The sequence below is a fragment of the Hipposideros armiger genome, unplaced genomic scaffold (genome assembly GCF_001890085.2).
Source record: "Hipposideros armiger isolate ML-2016 unplaced genomic scaffold, ASM189008v1 scaffold_73, whole genome shotgun sequence".
NCBI lineage: Eukaryota > Metazoa > Chordata > Mammalia > Chiroptera > Hipposideridae > Hipposideros > Hipposideros armiger.
Window position 1 is genome coordinate 2,554,778 of NW_017731423.1, and position 20,329 is coordinate 2,575,106.

The 20,329-nt window shown below is 47.5% G+C and overlaps 1 protein-coding gene across 3 annotated transcripts; it reads right to left on the minus strand.

Annotated features, from left to right (window-relative positions):
• Positions 1-1,955: 1,955 nt before the first annotated feature.
• RNF122 (ring finger protein 122) lies at positions 1,956-15,389 on the minus strand. 3 transcript variants are annotated; one of them, XM_019642841.1, is made up of 6 exons: positions 14,976-15,389; positions 9,546-9,702; positions 4,968-5,013; positions 4,623-4,664; positions 3,291-3,370; positions 1,956-3,048 (listed from the first exon to the last, which is right to left on the minus strand). In XM_019642841.1, the coding sequence occupies exons 1-6, from the start codon at positions 14,998-15,000 to the stop codon at positions 2,934-2,936; spliced, it is 465 nt and encodes a 154-aa protein (XP_019498386.1). In that variant the 5' UTR covers positions 15,001-15,389; the 3' UTR covers positions 1,956-2,933. The 3 variants fall into 3 exon arrangements, with proteins under 3 accessions (XP_019498386.1, XP_019498385.1, XP_019498387.1); XM_019642840.1 differs by having other exon boundaries at positions 3,291-3,373; XM_019642842.1 differs by lacking the exon at positions 14,976-15,389 and adding an exon at positions 12,342-12,408 and having other exon boundaries at positions 3,291-3,373.
• Between the last annotated feature and the right edge of the window lie 4,940 nt (positions 15,390-20,329).

Below are 20,329 nucleotides of genomic sequence, written 5' to 3' on the forward strand. Positions count from 1 at the left end.
GGCAAGCGTTCCAGGAACGGGGACTTGAGTAAGATGACACTAATGACTGAATTTGGGACTTATGACTATTTAACTTGTGACTGGCTACTGCCAGTTCACATCTGAGAGCCAAAAATATCCACTTTTCTCTTCTCTGTAGTACCATTCTATCTAGATGTATTGAATGAAGCACTGAAAGTAATACAAGTCATTTTTACCATCATTTTGACTTTAGGACCATGCTATTCAAATTTGTAGACATTTTAGTGCCAACATTTGAATGAGAATATGCCACGACTGGGCCGGCCGAGTGGCGCGATGGTTAAGAACTGGCTTGGGACGCCAGAGGGCCCCGGTTCGGATCCCACATATGAGGGCCAGTGACACTGCCCTCTACAGCTAAGATGCTGAACAACAGCTCAACCTGGAGCTGGGCTGCTGTGAGTTGCTGGCGATGGCGTAGGCTGCAGCCCCTGTGGCAGTGGGTTGCCATGGGCTACCGTGTGTAGCCAGCAGCCAGCGTGAGCGGCCAGCAGCCACAGTGAGCGGCCATCCAGAGGCCGGTGACTGATCTGCCTCGCCCGGGAAGAGTGCAATGATGGTGCCAACTTGGGCCAGTGAAGCAATGTCCTCCACAACTAGACTGAAGAACAAAACGACAGCAACTTGTCTGTTCCCCTTCCCCCAATTCCCCAGCACTGTTCCCATCCCCCAAAATCCCCAAAAAAAATCTTTAAAAAAAAAAAAAAAAGAATATGCCACAACTGATGAGTTTTCCTTGAGCTGAAGGGGAGCTGGTAAGGGGGGTCACGTAGACGTTGAAAGCAACTTGTAGCCCACTGGTTTCCCCCGCTTCATCCCAGCAATGCATCCTCACCCGGAGGCCACAGCAGGAGCTAGAGGGAGGACGCTGATTTGCTTAGGAAGTGCATTTTATTCCCCACTAAAGCAAGCTGGCAGCACTAGAGGAAGTAGTGCCCCAATGAGAAGCACTAGAGCAAGGAGGCCCCATAGGGTTGGCAGCAGCAGGCAGGCAAGTAGAAGCTTTAAAGAGTAGGAATAACATCTGAAAGTATGAAAAAAGTGACAAAAACAGGCACACCCTTAGGCAAAGGACCCCACCAAGACCGCTGCCAGCTGCACCTTGGGTGTGTCCAGCATGAAAACCGTGTTGACAGCCTCCATGGGGTGGAAGGGCATCGCCTACTCTTGGGCTCAGCGCCTCTGGGTGCTCGGGCATCTCTTGCATGTCTTGCCCCACCACTACACGATACTTTGCTCAGCGATGCTCCTACTGTGCACAGCGCCCATGGCTTGCCACCTGGAATGACCATTGGCACTGCCCTCCTCCACCAAGTGGAGGATGACCACAGCCCCATTGCTCCATGCTTATGGTGACCAAGAAGATAGTTCCTGGCACTCAATCCATTATTGATTCAGCACTCCCTTGGGACATTAACAGAGCAAAGTTGGAAGACATGGGCGCACATTCCGAGTGCACACAGGGGCATAAAATGTTAACTCTCACTTCTAAACGTGGCATGGGAGGGTCGGATGGGTCAGTGATTGTCAGCTGGCAGGTAAGAAAAGTATAAGGAAAATGAGATCGAGTCTCTGTGGTAGCAACCCAAAACCTTTTTAGTTAAGACCACAATTGCTTGAATTACAAGTAGAATTCTATTAATGAAGTCTTAGTCAGTGGAACACTGACACGGTGGCATACATCAATCCTTCTTTAAAAATGTTCTAGAAATCCAATTAATGAGGCTGGTTCGGTCAGGTATTAAAGTACATTGATGTTAGTCCTAACCTATGGTGCACCAATAATAATCTAACACAAGTTTTCTTTTTAAGGATTAGGAACCTTTGTGCATGTGTGTTTGAGTGTGGGGAAATGAGAAGAGGCAGTTAGAGAACTTTGTTCCTTCTGTTGACAGAAAAGGGCCAACAGACACAGGCCACAACCAGTCAAGAGGTTAGAGAAACTTGTTATTAAATTTAATTTCCTTTAAATACATACCTTCTCCCACCCTCACCCACTCTGAGGAGGAATGGAAACCCCCACCCTCTCCATCTGGGGGATTCCATACATAAAGCCTGAGATGGTGAGGATGAAGTATAAAAATACTATTTACACAGGGGAAGAAGGCATCTGTTGTTACCTTAACCTTCAGACACCTGCATCCCCAGGCCCCTTTTGCTCCTTTAGAAAAAGCCCCTGGAAATCCATTTGAGCGTAGAACAAGCCCTTTCTCCGGAGGGGCACTCCAATAGGAAGCTCTCTGAGATTAACTGAGGAAGAGAGTGAATGGATAGCACCTCAGACCCTAACAGGGGGAGGGCACTGACCCTCCATTACCCTGTAGCCAGCAGGCTGGCCAGCCAGCCTGTTTCCTTAGGTCCCATGTAAACATTGACTTTGCTTTTTCATATGTCCCTGCTCTTCCTGATATTCCTACAGCGCCTCCCTGACTTCCACTGGAGGCACTTGGTTCCTTGATCTTTTTCATTCCTTCCTTCCTTCCTTCCCTTCTAACCTGCCTATGGAAGGAGTGGGCAGGAACGGAGGGCAGAGCCCACCTCATCCCTTCTTCTAGGGCAGTTTTTCCTCCTAAAAGGAACTTGCAAGGGGGGTGCTCCAAGTTCTTGACCAGACGGGTGGATTTCTTTCCCCAGAGCAGAGACAAGGCAGGTAAATAGTCCAGTACTAGGATACATTGGTCTTGATGGGTGATGCTGTCAGTACTGAGTAGCAGGGAAGAAGACTTCAGGAAGCAAGAAGGTGGGGGCAAGTCTGGTCTCACCCTAATGGTGGGAGACCAGCCCTGCACTCCCTCCCTTTCAGGTAAGTATGACCATTACCACCCAACAGTCTTGTTCCTTGCAGCTATGCAAAGGGACCAGGCACCCACGAGGCAAGAGGTCTTCTCCAGGCCTTGGTGTAGAGGCAGCAGTCACACCAGCTCATCCAACAGAATCCCGATGCTCTGAGTGGCCTCTGCGGGGCCAGCGATGGGCTTGTTGCACATAGGGCAGACACAGCGCACTTCTAGCCACTTCACCAGACACCTGCAGGCAAAAGAGACTCAGATACCCCAATGTGCCCTGGCTGGCGGTCAGAGAGCCCAGCTGGCTCCTCAGAACAAACCATCTCTGTCCTGGCCCCCATCTAACCCCTCCAGCTTGACTGCTATCCAGACAGGATACAGGCAAGGTGGGAGAGGGTACAGACTGGAGGTTATAGAAGATGTTTCTTGCTCATTTCTTTTAAAAGTCACCCCTGGGCACACATCCCCACTGGGGATACTTACTTCCGATGAAAAGCATGTTGGCATGGGAGCACCCCTAACTCATCCTTCCCCTTGAAGTCTTCTAGACAGACTGCACAGGTCTGCTGTGGAAAGAACGGCGGCAGCGTGAGATCGGGGAAGAGCCTCACTCACCCAACCTAAACACACATTATCTTGAACCCATCCAAAAAACTAAGTTCTAGCACAGCTCCCTTATCATCCAGAGAAACTCTGGTCATATTTTATAAAATTACATTGACAGTATGGTAGCAATTAACCACATGTGACTGTTATTTAAATTAACCAAAATAAAATGAAATTAACATTTTAGTTCTTCAATTGCACTAGCCGCATTTCAAGTGCTCAAAGGCCACAGTGTAGCTAGCAGCTCCCACATTTGACAGTGCAGATACAGAACATTTCTAGAACCATTGGAGTTTCCACTGGGCAGTGCTGTTCTAGAAAACTGGTTTTTAATCCGTTGTAGGTTCATACATTTGGCAAGGGGAAACATATCAATAATTAGAGGTAAGGATGAGAGGGTATGGTGTATGTGGTCAGTTATATTCTTTAAATCCAGGCGTATGTCCCTATATATTAACCCCTCAATGTCAACTGAATTACTCTTTTAGAGGAGGGCTTAGAAACATCTGAACTTGCTGAGATGTAGTGATGTATCAAAAACAGGGACAACGTGTGGCCATTTCTAGGTAGTCTTGCGTCTAAAATACCTGTGATCCTCCCTGCTCCAGACAAGCACACACTCTGTGCAGGAGTGTCCGTGGTTATGGAAGGAAGCCTTGGAGAATGAGTTAGGTGACCTCAACAGCATTGTGGGAAAGGAATGGGAAACGGCCTGTTCCTGAAGAGTGAGTGTTGAGGGGAACGCAAGGAATTGGTGTGTGTGGGGGGAGCCAGAGGGAAGGATGCACTAGTCAGATCCATAATCTGCTAGGACAGCGTGTATACAAGGGTAAAAGGACCTTCTTCTCTTTAATGAAAAACCAAGACGTGGGTCTGCACATGGGAACGTTAGCTGCAATCCGGCATGGAGCGGTATGACCCTCCTCCCCTAAAACATCATGCCTAGCAGGCTTCTTGGGGCCACGTGTCACCACTCATCCAAACCCTTCTGTGACCCCTTTGTTTTCTGCCAACTCTGGTCCCAGACATAATGAATTCCACCCATTGATTACGTGCTGGGATGAGTGACTTTTATTTGGCCCAAGGAGATACAAAGGCAGGCACTCAAAGACTAAAAAGGTCCCTGAAAGGGTCCAGGCTGAAAGCTGGAGACGGTACCATTTGCTTTACCCACTGGGGCCCTCAGACATGCTGTCCCAGTACACTCACCCCATATAATTGTAACTTCTTGGCATCACCTTTAAGCACCACCTAGAAAGAAGAGACATGGTGTTAGAAGAAAGCAACCACAGGGGCCAGGTGGTATCGACCGATGACTGGAGTCCCCAGCAACGCACAGCAGCACCTCCCTCTCCGTCTCATAAAGGGGAGGGCTCTGAGCACTGCCTGGCCAATCAGACTTGAGGACAGTGAAGGGAGTTGGTCCCAGAAAGGGCCAAGGGGGAGGCTGAAGGGAATTCCAGGCCAGGACAGCTTAGGCTTGTTCTCCATCCGCATCTTTAGCAGGACAAGGAGCAGAGGAGTGAAGTCTCAGGGAAAGATGTGCTGTTTTACCTCCTTGTATCCGTATCGTTCACTCTGTGCCTGGTTCCGGAGTTTGCTGGGGGAGAAAAAAAGGGGAGAGAAGGGGTTACTTTGCTCAAACAGAGCCATTCCGAGTAGGAGAGGCGGGCTGGCTGCTTGGCATTATTCTGGAGGCAGACAGGGGTGCTCCCCATAGGGGTGTCTCGTCTCAGAGACCATGGGGTATGGTTTGGGCCTATGCAGGTCACCCAGAGTGGATTAAGAATTCAGGCTGTTCCTCAGGCTCAACAGCCTCAACATTTACTGCCCGGCCCCACAGATTCTCTGGCAGAGCACCCCGAATAGTTCACTCTCCCTGCCGTTTTCCAGTACGTAAATTTCTACAGACTCCCAACTACAGAGGTCAACAATTGCTTATTGAATGTATAGAAGAAGTGAGATATTCTTAAAAGGGAGATTTCCCTGAAGCCAGGGTAGCAGAATACATAAATCTGTTGACCCTGGGGAATTTTCCACCCGGAGAACACGAATATTCTGAAACCAAAGCGCACTCTTCCCTTCACAGTGCCAGGCAAACAAAGGCGGTCCCTTCTTTCTTCTCTTCTTTTTGTTTTAGGCTGGTGGCCTGCATGCAGCCTCACTCTCAATAGCCCAGACCAGGCACGATGTTACTCGTGGCAATAGCATCCTCATTATGGAGGGCTTGCTAGGCATCGATTCCTGCACCAACACATTCACATATGTGCTCCAAAACATTCCAAACGACCTTATAGGGAGATACTTTCCTTTTTACAGATCAGAAAAAAATGAAGTCCAAAAACGTTAAGTAACTCGCCCAAACTTCAGAGCTAGTTGGCGGCTGAGTCTGAATTTGAATCGAAGTCTGATCACAGAGCCCAAGCTCTTTAGCTCCTTCTCAGTGAACAAGCCTACAACTCTCAGCTCCCTGTGCAAATGGCTGGGACCGAGATTAAGAATCTCTCCATCTAGTATGTGCCATTTAATTTTTCAGTAAGGGAAACCTTCCGACTTCTACAGGCAGCTCTGTGGCCTCCAGTGTCTGGGCGCCATATGGAGATTTCTCTCCCACTGGTCACCTCTCTCACAGGCCTAAGTCATTGGAAGGACGCATCCAAAACCCACCAAGTTAGAGGAGGTGTGGCACTCTCTGGTCTGAGGGCCAGATCCAGCTGACCGCTTGTTTTATAAGGCCGATAAACTGAGAATGGTTTCTTGGATGGTTAAAAGTAGAAATCAAAAGAATGTTTCATTTTATGTGACAATTATATGAAGCTCAAATTTCAGTGTCCATAGAATTGTACTGGAACGCAGCCACGCTCAGTTTACATATCGTCTGCGGCTGCTGTGCACAGTAGAGACCGTATGAGACCTGCAAAGCCTAGAACAGCTGACCTTTTGCAGAAACAGACAGCTGATCTGAGTTAAGAGGAAGAGCATCTCAAATCACAAGCCTCCTTCCAAGGGCATGAGGTAAGATGCTCCATGGGCATGGAGAAAAGCTGAAACTGCTACCAGGGTGGTGAGAGATGCAGAAGGGGGCGTGCAGCCATGCCCAAAGCAGGAGGGGACAGGTAAGGAAGATCAGGCTGCCAGCCCATCTCCATCGTTCTTAACAGGGAGTCCAGGGACCTGGCCAGGCCACATGTGCTGAGAGCCTCTTAGGAACTTCAGTCTAAGTGACTCCTGCCACAGGGTTGAGGCCTGCCTGGGGCAGCACATCACTGCCCCCTTTCTCTTCCCTCATTGGAGGGTTTCTGGTCATTGAAGGATTGGGTTCAAGGCCTAACCAGGGCTCCCACTGTCCCATCCTTCACTTTGCACTTTCATATACTCGTATACACACGCATCTCTGTCCCCACTTCCAAGTGAGGGCAGGGAAGGATGCATCCAAAGCTCATATGAACAACTGTTACCTGACCGACATTGAGTTAAGCTGGAGAAGGCAGAAAGTGTATAGTCAGTGTGTTCACAGCCACCTACCTTCTGAGGGAGACGCTGTGGCTGTTACCAGGTTGTGTGCAGAGTAAATAAGGAAGTGGTGAGGAGCCTGCTTCTTAACTCAGAGAGTAAGGGCATGCCACACATCCTGTGAGCCTCAACTGCAAAACAGCTATAATTATGGAGTGTGTGCAGTGCCTTTCCGCCTGCTATATCATAGGATGCCTGGGGATCCCTCCAACCCCACCCTCCTCCCTTTTGTCTGCTGACTCCCTTTAATGGCCTGGCCCAGGGAAAACTCTAGAAACCTGACTCTCAGAGCCCAAGAAGCTCAGGACAGTGAGGGGCTTCGGAGCTGCATCTTCACCCCACATGTAGATTTATGGATCAGGTAGTTACTGATTGTGATGAAATGGGGCCCACAAGGTTGCAAAGGAAACAAAGCAAAAGGCAAAGGACTCAGGGCCATCCCAGCAGGGGATACGGTGCCAACAACTCTGGACAGGTGGCCTTCTCAGCTGCTGGGTGAGCAAAGCAACTAAAAATACCCTGATTCCAATGACACCATTTTCTAGCCACTGCCACCGGGCTTTCCCTTTGCTTCTTTTCCCTTTTGAAACAAACAATGCAGCCAGGTCCTGAAAATAATTGCTCCTTTCCTGCCTATTTGTACTTCGCTGGCCCCTCCATCCTGTGTAGGGCAGAGGTCAGCCCCGGGGGGAGTGGGGGCGAATGAGTGAGGGGAGCTAGGAGTGGAAGCTGGCCTTGGCCAATGAGCTCACCAGGTCATGAGCTAGGGTCATGGGTCTATTTTGGCTGAGAAGGAAACCAAGAAGCAGGGAGAGGAAGTGGCTTCTGTGCTTGTGTGTCTTTCTATATATAGACACCCACAGCCTGCCACACACCAGTGAGCCTCTGGAACGATGAAACTGTGGGGTCAACTGGCTTTGGGCAGGCTACAGAACAGAGGGTGGGGCGGTGAAGGGACAGATTACTGCTGTAGAGGCAGGTGGTGCTGAGCAGCCCCAGTGGAGAAAGCTTTTGGCATCCTGTGGTTCTGCTGTTCTGTTCTTTCAGTCCAGCCAAACATTAATCAGCCATAACCAGCTCTCCAGCCTGTCCTGCAGGACCCCAGTCTCTAGCTGTAAGGGGGTGGCCATGGATACCATAGCTGCCCCACCTCTTCCCATTCAAGGAATAAGAATCAGAGAAGGCAAACATATGGAATCTGAAAGACTCTAGTTAATTGTCAGCAGACTAGTCCACCTCTATATATCCCATTATACCTGGCCCTGGGCAAATCCTTAACTGCCAGAGCGTGACCTTCCTCATTTATAAAGTGGGCTAATACCTAAACTGGAGGGATGTTCTGAGGACTAAGTGAACTAAATATTTTATAAAATGTTAACCATGATGCCTGGCACACAGGTGGCAGTCAATGAAGAACAGCTAAAAATCTAATGCCATACCTGTTGGTGGTATCATTAGGAAATGAACCTGGTCACCCACATACTGGCCCAGAGTGATTTTCTAGGTTTTCTTCACTTGATCACCTTTGTAGCTTGCCATGTGTGTATGTGTGTAGGGACCAAATAGAGCTGGTTTTACAGACTTCCTCACAGCATCATACACAAGTCTTTGGTATTTGGAATGTCTCCATCTTCAATCTTTGGGGAATTGCATAAATTGCTTGATATGGGGAGATGGGGTCGTTGATGGTCAGAAGACAAAAGAGTTTGAGAAAGCAAATTTAGGTTTGGGAAAACAAGAGGAAGTGGGGAGATACCAGAAATCTACCCTCACCCCCACCTCCCACTTATTAGTTAGACACAAATTTTAGGCTCAGTTGTACAAGAGAGAAAATAAAAGCCTTTGCAGAGAAGATAGTAGCTTGAGTGGAAAATTCTAGTCTTAGGGACTTTTTAAAATGAAGAACTATTAATACCAAAAGCATCCCCTTGTCAGAAACACTACTTTAATTTCCATTCTAAATACCAGTCATGCCCCAAATTTCTGGTAGAAAACAAGCACCCGTTCCCATGTCTTATCAACAGGAGAAGAAACAGTTCCTGGAGCTTGGCTAGCCCTGCAAGCTCCAGCCCTTCCCTGGATCCCTGTGCAATATGAGTAAGTAACATTTTTACTTTTTTCACTCTCAAAAATAAGAGCTTAAAGGCAGAAAAAACAAGCAGCTCTCCAGACATCAGCTTGCTAATATTAGCTAGCATCTGGTGGGTTGACAAGAGGGTTTCCCAGGAGAGCAGAGGTATGTGCCACTGGGGTAACTCATGTCCACGTATTCCCCGGCTACCCAGAGTGTATAAGTGGGGAGTAGAGAGACAGTTCAGGGACCACCAATGATATTACTTGGTCAAAAAGTAATTCTAGGCAACCTTAGAATAACTGGCCAAGAGGAGGGATGCAGCCCAACCCACGGTGACCTTATATGCTCTGGGACAACTTGCTTGATAGGCTGATGTAAATAGAAACACCAGACCTCAGGGGCCCAGTGAAGGGCAGGCTAAGCCCTGTCCCCAAAGCAGGGGCCCCCGTGGGAAGTGAGTGACTACTGTGGGAGTCTCATCGGCTCACCCTACCTCTGGCCTCCTTCCTGACTCCCCACCCTGGCTCAGCCAGGGAGCCACCCACCTGATGAAATAGCAGCAGAAGATGAGGCTGAGCATGAAGACAAAGATGCCTGTGCCAAAGATGACCATGTAGATGTTGAGGGGAAGGTCTTGGAAACTGATGGGTGGCATTGAGCAGGACTTGTTAGTACTAACCAGTCCCAGGCCGCAGAAACACCCTGCAAAAAAAGGGGGAGGAAAAATAATATTATCGTTGGAAATTTACCACTGGGGCTGATGGTACTGTGTCAGCAAGGATGGAGAGAGAACCGGCAGGATCCGGGCTCCTAAACCTGGTTCAGGGGCTGAAGTTTATATCTTAGCTCTAACACTAGCTACGTGACCCGTAAGTTATTGAACCAATCTATGAAATGGACTACTACACATAAGTCCTTAAAACAGCATCCTCATCGAGGGGATCAAGGCTTCAGGAAATGGACAGAAAAATGGAAACACTTCCATCAGGTAGAGCCCATATGGTATAGTAGCAAAATGAAAAAAATTTAGGTGAAAAAAACACATTGGGTGGTCGGAAAAGTCATGACTTTTTTTTCTATGTTTTTTGTTGCAAAAATGTGCCATGACTTTTTCAACCACCCAATATATTATTTGGGTTACAACTCCGCCTCTCGCTAACTGTGACCTTTACAAAGTTACCTCTCTAAGCTTCACTTTTTCATATGAAAACAAGGAATAGACAGGACTGAAAATGGTGTAAGAAATATGATTTGTAAATTGTAAAGTGCAGCTGCAAAGGACATTTGTCATTATTAAGTCACCTGCTCCAGGAGACAAGCTTCATCAGAACCAGAATAAAAATTGTTCACTCCAAGGCTAGGCCAGTGTTTCAGAAAGTAGGGTGCGTGTATGTGGTGTGTGTGTGTGTGTGTGTGTGTGTGTGTGTGTGTGTGTGTGGAATTTGCAGCTTACTTTTACTGCCACCATTCCCCTTTCTACTCAGAGCCTCACTGTGCAGTCCCCTAGTATCAATGACATTCCCTGAGCTTGTTTGAAATGCAGAATCTCAGGCCCACCCCAGACAAAATGAATCAGAATCTACATTTTCACAAGGTCTTCAGCAGATTTCTGTACATTCAGCATGGGAAGCACTGGCTAGCCACCAGATGCATCCACATCTCGTATGACTCAGGGGTAAATCCTGATGGGTCTACCAGTCATGATGGTTACTTTCCCCTTGCCAGGGTTTGGTGATGAGTTGGATATGTGACAGAGTTCTGGCCAAAGAAACAAACAGAACGTTTGCTGGAAAGGAAAGATTTTTCGTTTTTGGTCACATCTTGAAACACCTGGAATGATGGCAGCCAAGTCATAGCTGGAAAGGGAGCAATTCAATACAAAGCTGGTGACAGAGAGAAAGGGAAAGAGGAAGAAAGAGGAACAATAATGTCAGGTGAGTTGCTAGATTAACCAACCCTGGAGCCACTCTATCTTGGGACTACTGGTTGTGAGAGTTAGTAAATGTTCTGTAATATTTAGCCATAAGGGGGAAAAAAGATAGGACGTAAACAAGTTAGGTGTTTATTCCTGCTTGCAGGCAAAAATACCATAGTGATCCAAAAGGTAGGCATAAAATTCTTGGATTTCAGAATGTGGGGAGACAAGAAATCTAGAATTTACCACGTACCTGCTACATCTCAAGCACATTCTCATGCTACCAATTTAATCTTAAATGACTTAATCACAAAACTGTCTATAGTCCAACAGTTAACAAGGCCGGGCTCCAAAGACCCAGTCTATACTCAAGCCTTCAACATGGGTTTAAGAACTTTCCTGACATCTTGGTTGGGAGCCAGAACCCATCAATATACTTCAGAATTCTACATTATAATTATTAGTGCTACCACAACTAAAAGACTGGACGTCATCTTTGACATCATACATCTCATACCTCTTTATCCCCTAGATCAGCGGTTCTCAACCTTTCACAGGGGTCGCCTAAGACCATCGGAAAACACATAATTTTCGATGGTCTTAGGAACCGAGACACTGCTCCTTTATCCATCTCCAGGCCCACATGCAGATACACCCACATACGAGTACCCAGCGACCCCTGTGAAAGGGTCGTTCGACCCCCAAGGGGGTCGTGACACACAGGTTGAGAACCGCTGACCTAGATCAATCTGTGACCATACAGTGAGCCTCCCTATAAACCTCTTTCCAATTTTGTGCCCAATTCTATTGCAAAGTCCCTATTTCAAGCAGATTTTAGGCCCAATTCTATTCCAAGTCCCAATTCCAGACACCTAATTGATGTCTAGTGCCTCGTCTAATTTAGCCCACATGTCTGTCATATCCTACCACTGGGTTTCTATCATGCATTTCCCAAACTCATGCCTGGCTTCAAGTCCTCCTAAACATATATGCACTGGGTCCCCTTCTCAACCTCTCTGCCCCCATGTCCTCCAGCACCACCCCATGTGGGCCTGTCTCCACACTACTCCAGTGATCCCTCTCTTCCCTGAATTCTAGTGCTCAGAGCCCTATCACGGGTTCTGGCTCTTGCATACTCAGTGATTGTCATACATTGCCCAATTGTTTCTAGTATTAACTTAACTCAAACATGCATTAAGCATTGATTATATGACAAGCACCATGACAGACACTGAAGATAAAAAAGCAAGGAAGTAGGGCCGGCCGAGTGGCTCAGTTGGTTAAGAGCACGCTCAAGAGTTTGAGTTCTGAGCAACAGCGGTTCGATGCCCGGCCCGAGCTGAGCTGCTGCTGAGCTGCCAACAGGTTTGTCAGCTTAAACAAACAAACAAACAAAAAGCAAGGAAGAATTACTAGATGGTTTTACCTTCAAGGGAAGACACACACAAAGGTTTTCACCAAAATGAGGCCTCTCTGTAGAGGCACTACCACAGTCCTGAAATCAGAGATGAGAGTCCTAACAAGCCTGAGGACAGCTGTTTGGACTTTTGTATATTCTCCAGTGCCTAGCCTAGTGTTTGATAATTAGTTAACAGATAAATAACTCCCAGTGTTCTCAGAATAACCTGGTACCCTTGGCAAAAGCTCCCACTTCAAAGAAGATTGATGTTTGGGAAAACTGCCCAGAAATTGCCCTCAGCTAATGGATGATCAGTCAGTCACCAAGAATGCAGAGGGCCTGATTTATGCGCTGACCTAGACATTGTGGGGAAACAAAAAGTAGAAGTGGCTCTTGTTCTCAAGGACTTTTTGATTATGCTGAAAATAAATAATTAGCTACTAAACTTTGCTATGCTCAACAGGAAGCCCTTGCTTTTAGGCTCCAAACAAGGGTTAGGAAGTTTGACCACCCCTCTACCCTCCACTCAAATTTCTGCTCTCTGTAGGCCCAAGGAAAAGAAATTTTTCATGATGACATCATGGTGGACTCATCTATTCTGGAAAAGGGCCTTAGGGCTTCCCTTCCAGGAAACTGTGTCCTCATTGCCAATGAGGACTTCCTCCCCAACCAGGTGTATCTCCCCACCTGCCCCCCCCAACCCCACCCCCCAGCAATATTTGATGCTATAAGAGGATCTAACCCACAATCTGCCTTGGCTTCCTATTCTGGGAACCTGTAGAGTGGTGACAGGAGCCACTGCAGAGGGTATGTGTGTGCATGCTGCAGGCACTCTGGCCTCAGCAGCCCCCTCACCGGTTTATCTTGACCATCTGATCTGGAAGATAGAGGCTTTCCCTGGGGGCTCCAGGAATGGGTCAGTGAGTTAGGACTTGATGTGATAAAGAGCTGTGGGTGAGAAGAGCTTCATAGCCAAGGGATGGTCCATATATATAGATGGTCTAAAAGCTGACAGTGGAGTACTTTTTCCTCTAAACCTTATAAGGACACAATACCAACCCCAGGTAAGAGGGACTCCAGATATTTTTCGATAAAGGGTGAGGTGAGGGATTGCTTCTTCATCGGAGTCAAAGAACAGGATCTTTCAGTCACTTTAAGAAGTAAAAAGATAAAGCAGCAAGTCCTCTGCTGGCCTAAAAACCTCCTATGAAAGAGAGCTGCCCAGAATCAAGGCCAGTGTGACTGACGACTCCTTGGTTCTTCTCCTGAAGTCTCTGTTCCATTGTCTCAGCCAACCTATGAATGCCTTGACATCAGAATGTTTTATCTAAGTGAGCAGGCTGGGATAGGGAATGACGTCAAGAAAAGGGCTGGCCAGAAAGACCAGTGGATCTGGGAAACGCTTCTTCCCAGCCAACTGGAATCTTTCCCAGATGCTGGGATGCTCGGTCCTTCCTCGCCCCCATCCTCCACCCTCTCCCCCGCAGTGCCCGCCTATCACACACAGCTTGGTTCATTTTCAGGAAATTAGATCCTACTAGCAAGAGGAAGAGGGGGGTGTGGGGGGGTACTCATACATATGCTGCCCAAACCTTGCCTTAAACAAAAGCCTGTTGAAATAATTAATCCAAGATCTGGCAGGAGTCTGCTCTCAAGAATGAATTTTCCCTAACTAACCAGCCTGCCATATTCAGAGATAAGACTAGCCACTCCCCCCACCCCACCTCAGCTGTTCAAGCATTAGAACTAGGCGGTCAAGACCCTAGGGCAATTGGAGGGTATTAAGATCCAAGGTTTTGAAGAGACCCGCTCAGGGAGGCCCTCCTTTCAGGTAGCTTGCGTGAGGAATTAGACCCAAGCTCAACCTGTTGTCACCTGAAACGCAAAACAAGCCTCAGGTGAGACAAACTTAGCATCACCCAGGCCGGGTGGGGGATGGGGGTACGGAATGGGGTGGGAGAGGTGGTTTGGGTTTGGTGGTGCGGCTCCATCGAGGCTCGGGAGCTAGGACCGAAGTCGAAGTCGGGCCTTAGGGCCAGAGAGCACACAGCTCCCGCCAAGGCTAGCCCTACACCCAAGGAGAGCAGGACGCCGAGATATCTGCAAGGCTTTATCAACTCCATAAAGCCACGCTCTTTAATCTGGCATTTTCCACTGGCACAAAGCCCCCTGGAAGCCAGGGCGAAGCCAACAAAGACACAGAGGAAGCTACCCCCGGGCCGTCCCGCACTGTATACATATTTAAAATAGCCTGAAAGTTTCAGGCTGGGAACTTGAGCTCCCTCTAGATCCGAGCTCGAGCGCGGATTTAATGCTCCTCCGACAACCACAACAAAGAACAGAGTTTGAGCGCACAAAGGCAGGGGAAGCGGGTAGAAGAGCGAAGCCGCCACACAAAGGCCGCGAACCCCGCGGCTCCCATGTCGCCCGCCCCCCCGCGCACGTTCAGAGACCCTTCCCGGCCCTTGACTTAAACCAGGACTTTTTTTTTTTTTCCAAATTCCGCGCTGTGCAGAACAGAGTCGGGCACAAGGACGTACCATTTCATGAGAAACTTGGCTCGAGGAGGAGAACGAGCCTCTGTGTGATCTTAAGCCTTGCGCTCGGGTCCTGGTCTACGGCCAGCCCAGCGCCCTTCCGCCCTCCGGCCCGGGGACTCACCGTTACACCACTGGAATGGGTGCATCAATGAACTCGCGGCTGGCTTCCTCCCTCAAACGAACGCAGGCGGCGGGTGAGGCAGGCGGGGTGGGCGCACCGGCCTGCAGGTCCGCAGGAGGGGCGGGTGCAGCCCGTGGCAGCCGCCTTTCTCCAGAAGTCGAATTCCCTCCGGAGTGGGGGGCTTCGGCCTGGCCGGTTTTAGAGCAACAAAGAGGAAAGAGGAGAAAACACACAGAAAGTCCCCCGAATCAAAGCACCGCCGAGGAAATGCAGGAAGAGCGCCGGAGCTGGCGAAGTGAGGTGCCACAGAACCCGGGGGGGTGCCAGCCGGCAGAGGCTCTCGGCCGCGAAGGAGGGAAAGAAAGCCTTAGCGGGAGACTCGGCTCAGGTCCCACAGCACAGACAGCAGAGGGTAGAGACTCCCAAACTGACACGGACTACACACACCCCCTCCCTTATATTGCCCCTGGGAAACTCCGCCCCCAGCCGGTCACCCGCCCTCCGGCCAATGGGAGCCTTCCTCCTGGCCCCCGGTATTATTTGCAGGCCCGGCCCCCCGTCCCAGTGGGGAGCGTCTTTGCAAGGTATGGCTCCTCCGGCTTTACCTTCACTGTCCTGGGAAAACTTGTCTAAATAGAAGCGCACTGCGCGGTGAGATGGGCCGAGCTGAGGGGACCAGCCTCCTCCGCCAGGGACTTAAGAGGAAACTGAAAAATTAGTGCCACATTGTTTTCTGCCTCCAGATCTGTTACTGTTTAGCATTACTATAGTTGAGAAACCAGTTCTGAGGAGTGGTTCTATTTCTGCTCGGTAGGCAAGGTCTCGGTCCTGAATGGCGGCTAGCACACTGCAAAACGGTGGGGTGGGTGGGGGAGCTGCAGCAAGACAGTAAAGAAGTTGAATTACAAAAGTGAGAGCTGGAAATCGAAGCTTTACTTGTCATCTCGTTTTTTGGCCAGCCTCTCATTTTCTAAGAAACTAAGGCCTGAATCTTAAGTTTAATGTTGTCCACATAAGAAACATCCAAACCTGTAGAGAGTTTTTATAAGAGTTTATTTGAGCCCAAACCGACGACAGTTACAAGAAGCAAGATCTAAAATGCTCTGGAGAAGAACAGTTTTGCTGGTTGTTTGTTTGTTTGTTTGTTTGTTTTATGCGTTCGAAATAAAGCAGGGGACGTAAGGAAGATTACATGAAGGTGGGAGAAAACAAGGTGAGGGTTAGATGACCAGGTAGTTAAGATTCTGTGCTCTCTTGAGAGTGGTTATGTATTAGAAGGAGGGATCTGAAAAAAGAGGCATTTCAAAGGTGTGTTAACCTAGATGCACAGAAACAATGGACAGGGCTTGCTTAAGGCAAAGGTAAATCTTTTACTATAATAAAAAGTTATATGCCTGGGTTGCGACTATCCAGCATGACCTGCCCATTGCAAATTCCAGTTAGGAATTTATTATTTATTACAGCACCCTTTGTCATCCACAGTGTAGACTTGTCAGGGCTCCATGCTCCTGAATAACGAATCAAATCCAGGAATCAACACTGGCGATACCTTAAGGGGCAGTATCTTCAGCATCTAGCACCGTGAAGGTGTTGAATGAGTAATGCTTGGAAGAAACTGAAACTCTTAATTCTCCTGCACAGTATGATTTCTTTTACCTAACATTGCAGTGTTTCTTTCTCTTTTTTCTTTTTGTCTTTTTTTTCTTTCATTTATTCAGAATGTATTTATCATGAGCCTACTTTGTGCCAAGCACCTTTGCACCAGAGACCCATCAATGTCAGCAAGGTTTCTACTCTCCTGGGATTCTACCCTCTCCTGTGAGGAGACAAGACAGCAAACAAGCAAGCAAACAAATAAGAATGACTCAATTTAATCTTCCTACTAAACTTAATCTGTCAGTTGAAGGTGGTAAATACTTTCCCTATCTTGGGAACTTGTGACACTCAAATAAGATTTGCATATTAGTGCTTTATCATTTAAAAGCATGATGTTAAGGTATCAAATGACTTGGCCAAGATCCACATCATCGGTCTGCAACAAATAGTGTAGCACTTAATTATGCAATTGTCTGAAAACAATTGTGTTTATTTATGAGCTAGTCTGGAAGGGCATTTTGTACTGATCCAACTCAGCTCACCTCCTAACTGAACAATTGCAAAAGCTTTCTGACTGGCCTCTTTGACTGGGTCTTAGACTTTGGAGCACAAAAGAATCACTGCTGTGTTCAAGATGTGACATACACAGGCTCCTAGGCCTGGAGAGCAGAGATTCTGATTCAGTAGTTAAAGGGTGGGCCCCAGAATTGTTCATTTAACATTCCTTGTCCTCCAAAATTCGCATGCAGTTATGCAGAGAGGAATAATGCTCTGATTTTAATCTCAAATTCATCTTCTTTGCTGGCCCCAGAATTATCTTTCTAAAACATAAATCTGATCATTTATTTCTCTAGCTTAATAACTTTTATTGGTCCCTGGGGTTTTTAAGGTAAAGTCAAACTCTAGAATATGGCATTTAAATCATTTCAGTCTGGCGCTTGCCTGTCTTCCTGACACCAAATGCACTCTCCTTCCCCACCTGCTATTCATCAGCCATGAAGCTTTTGTTGTTCCTTGAACACAGTATATTCTTTCTTGAGTGATTGTGCACAAGGTATGACATGTTTGAATGCCCTTTTTCTTTCTGTGCCCGACATTTTGTAAGATTGAGCTCAAAATTCACCTCTTCCGTGGCCCACCATTTCCCCCCTCTGCATCTCTTTCAATACTTTTCAGTGTATGTTATGGGATTATAAAGATAATTATGTGATTCCCTGAATTTGATCCCTTCATGAGTCTTCCTCAGAAGAGATTTTCCAAGGGCATGAACCATTTTTGTGGTGGTTCCACTGTCTGGTTCAATATGTTTGGAATGGATGTGCGTGCATACATTGTGTATAAATTACCATACGACTTAAACTCTGCTCTAGGTATAGTGTAGAGGATAAAAAAACCACATAATTGTTACTTATGAAATAGTTCATATTCATTGGCTCAGGGAAAAGGTGAGCCTAATTGCATTAAAGAGTTCCTTCTAGGTGCCTCTAGGGCACAACTGTAAAAGAGGGAGAGCCTTGGAAGGGAAAATTCAGAGGAAGCTAAGAATGTCTCCTCCCCATCTTAGACTAAGGAGCTGATGTGGGAAGACACCTTGAAAGCAGGAACAACGGAAGTTCCCCTGGAAACCAAGCTGGTCAAGCAGGACAGTGTACACTTCGAGTGGCACCTACATGGCCCCTGAGTACAACCATCAGAATGTTCTATATCAATTCATATTTTAAGCCTGACATGTTAGGCATTCAGTAAGATCTTCTGAGGTATTTAAGGTCTCTAGTTTAGAAAAACAGATGCATACCTTCCTAATGTCCCACTCTTATCTCGCCTGGCCATTGTGGCGAAGAGGCAGTGCCTCAGGCGATGGCTTAGACTGGGAGATGCAGGTTGAAGAAGGGCCTTTCAGGCGATGGCTTAGACTGGGAGATGCAGGTTGAAGAAGGGCCTTGGTCTTGGACATTTTTGAAAAGGTTGGTTCAGTTCCAGCATTTTCCTATTAAAGACAAGTTGATTTCTCACATCATGTTGATACAATTTAGATAACTCACCCCACCCCCACCCCAACAAGATGATGCTTCATAGGCCAAGTCTGGTTAGTTTATAAGGAAGAAGCGGAAGCAGTAAAGAAGATCATGGATTATATATTTAAAACCACTTGAGAAATCCAAAGTAGAATTGTCTTTCTAAATCTTCCATGGAAAGAGGGAAAGGGAATGCTAAGCCTCCAGACAAACTTCTAAGAAGTCAGGAATTCTCTTCTTTCCCACGGTGCCACCCCAGCATCCTCTGAGACTGCCCGTAAGGCTCCTCATTTTTAGGCCTTGTAAGCACTAGAGAAACACTTTGGGGAGAGACAGCTAATTCTGTGGAGGAGCATGGGACCAGAAACCATAATCAAAACATTTTACCTTTTGTAAGACATTCTATAATACAGAAGAGCCTGCTAACCATGGTCGATTTTAAAAAGTAATAATTAACTGCAAATAAACATGACATACTTCAAAATTAGACAAATTATCACAATGTTTTCCCAAACTTTTTCATTTCTTAAGAGAACAGTTTTCATGAGAGGAACACACAATCCTTTGAAAGGGTTCAGGGTGGTTGTATATTTGAGCAAATGAGACCCTTTACTCATTCTTAAAAGATCTGGTCGGGCCAGCTGAGTGGCTCAGCTGGTTAAGAGCTCGCTTGGGAGCGCCAGCTCTGAGCAGCAGGGCTGTGGTTCGGATCCCACATTGAGGGCCAGTGACGCTGGCCCTCTACAGCTAAGATGATGAACAACAGCTGGACCTGGAGCTGGGCTGCTGTGAGTCGCCGGTGATGGTATAGGCTGTAGCAGGGCTGTAGTGGGCTGCCGTGAGCTACATGAGCGGCCGGCAGCTGGTGTGAGCTGGTGTGAGCTGCCGGGAGCCGCTGTGAGCAGCTGACCAATGACCCGCAACCGATCTGCCTCATCTGGGAAAGAGAACAATGATCATACCAACATGAAGCAAAGTCCTCCACAACTAGACTGAAGAACAAAAACAGCAATTTGTCTACCTGTCTTTTCCCCTTCCCTGATTTCCCAACGCTGTTCCCTCCCCCCAGTTCCCCCAAAAAATATTAAAAAAAAAAAAAAGATCTGGTCTTTGTCCAGATACCCTGGAGGTCTCAGTACCAGAATGCATTCAGGGGATTGATGCAACTGTTGGCCAAAGATATTCACAATCTACCCAGCAATGCCCCAGATCCTGGTCTGTGGTCCTCCAGGAAAGTGAAGCAGCGATTTCTTCGCTCCCTTCTCCAGCTCCCAACCCCACATGGGAAGTTCCGTAGGAGAAAAAGGCGTTGATGTGGCTGAGGAGGGTGATAGATCTTCCTTTCTCTTCCCAGAGGCTGAGTCAGATCTGGCATGATGCCAGGGTTTTCCCCAAGCCTCTCAATGAGCCCCTGAATCTCTTCCTACGTACGTACCAGGAGAGGCTGGAAGGAAAAAGAAGTCACAGGGGTTGAACTGACCTGATTTCCCAGGAATTTTACATAGACCTACTATGTCTCTGGATTTCTGAAATGAAACCAATACTCTAGGCCAGAGCTGAACCATCCCATGTGTGAGAGTGGAGGTTCAAGAGTAAAGCAGAGGGGAGCAAACCACCTTTCATTGACCCTCTCACTGCACTCCAAGCCCTGTGCTCAATGCTGCACACATCTTCATTTATTCCTCACCACAGCCCTCCAGATATTATTACTTTCTACTTCCCTATAAGACAATATGGAAGCCC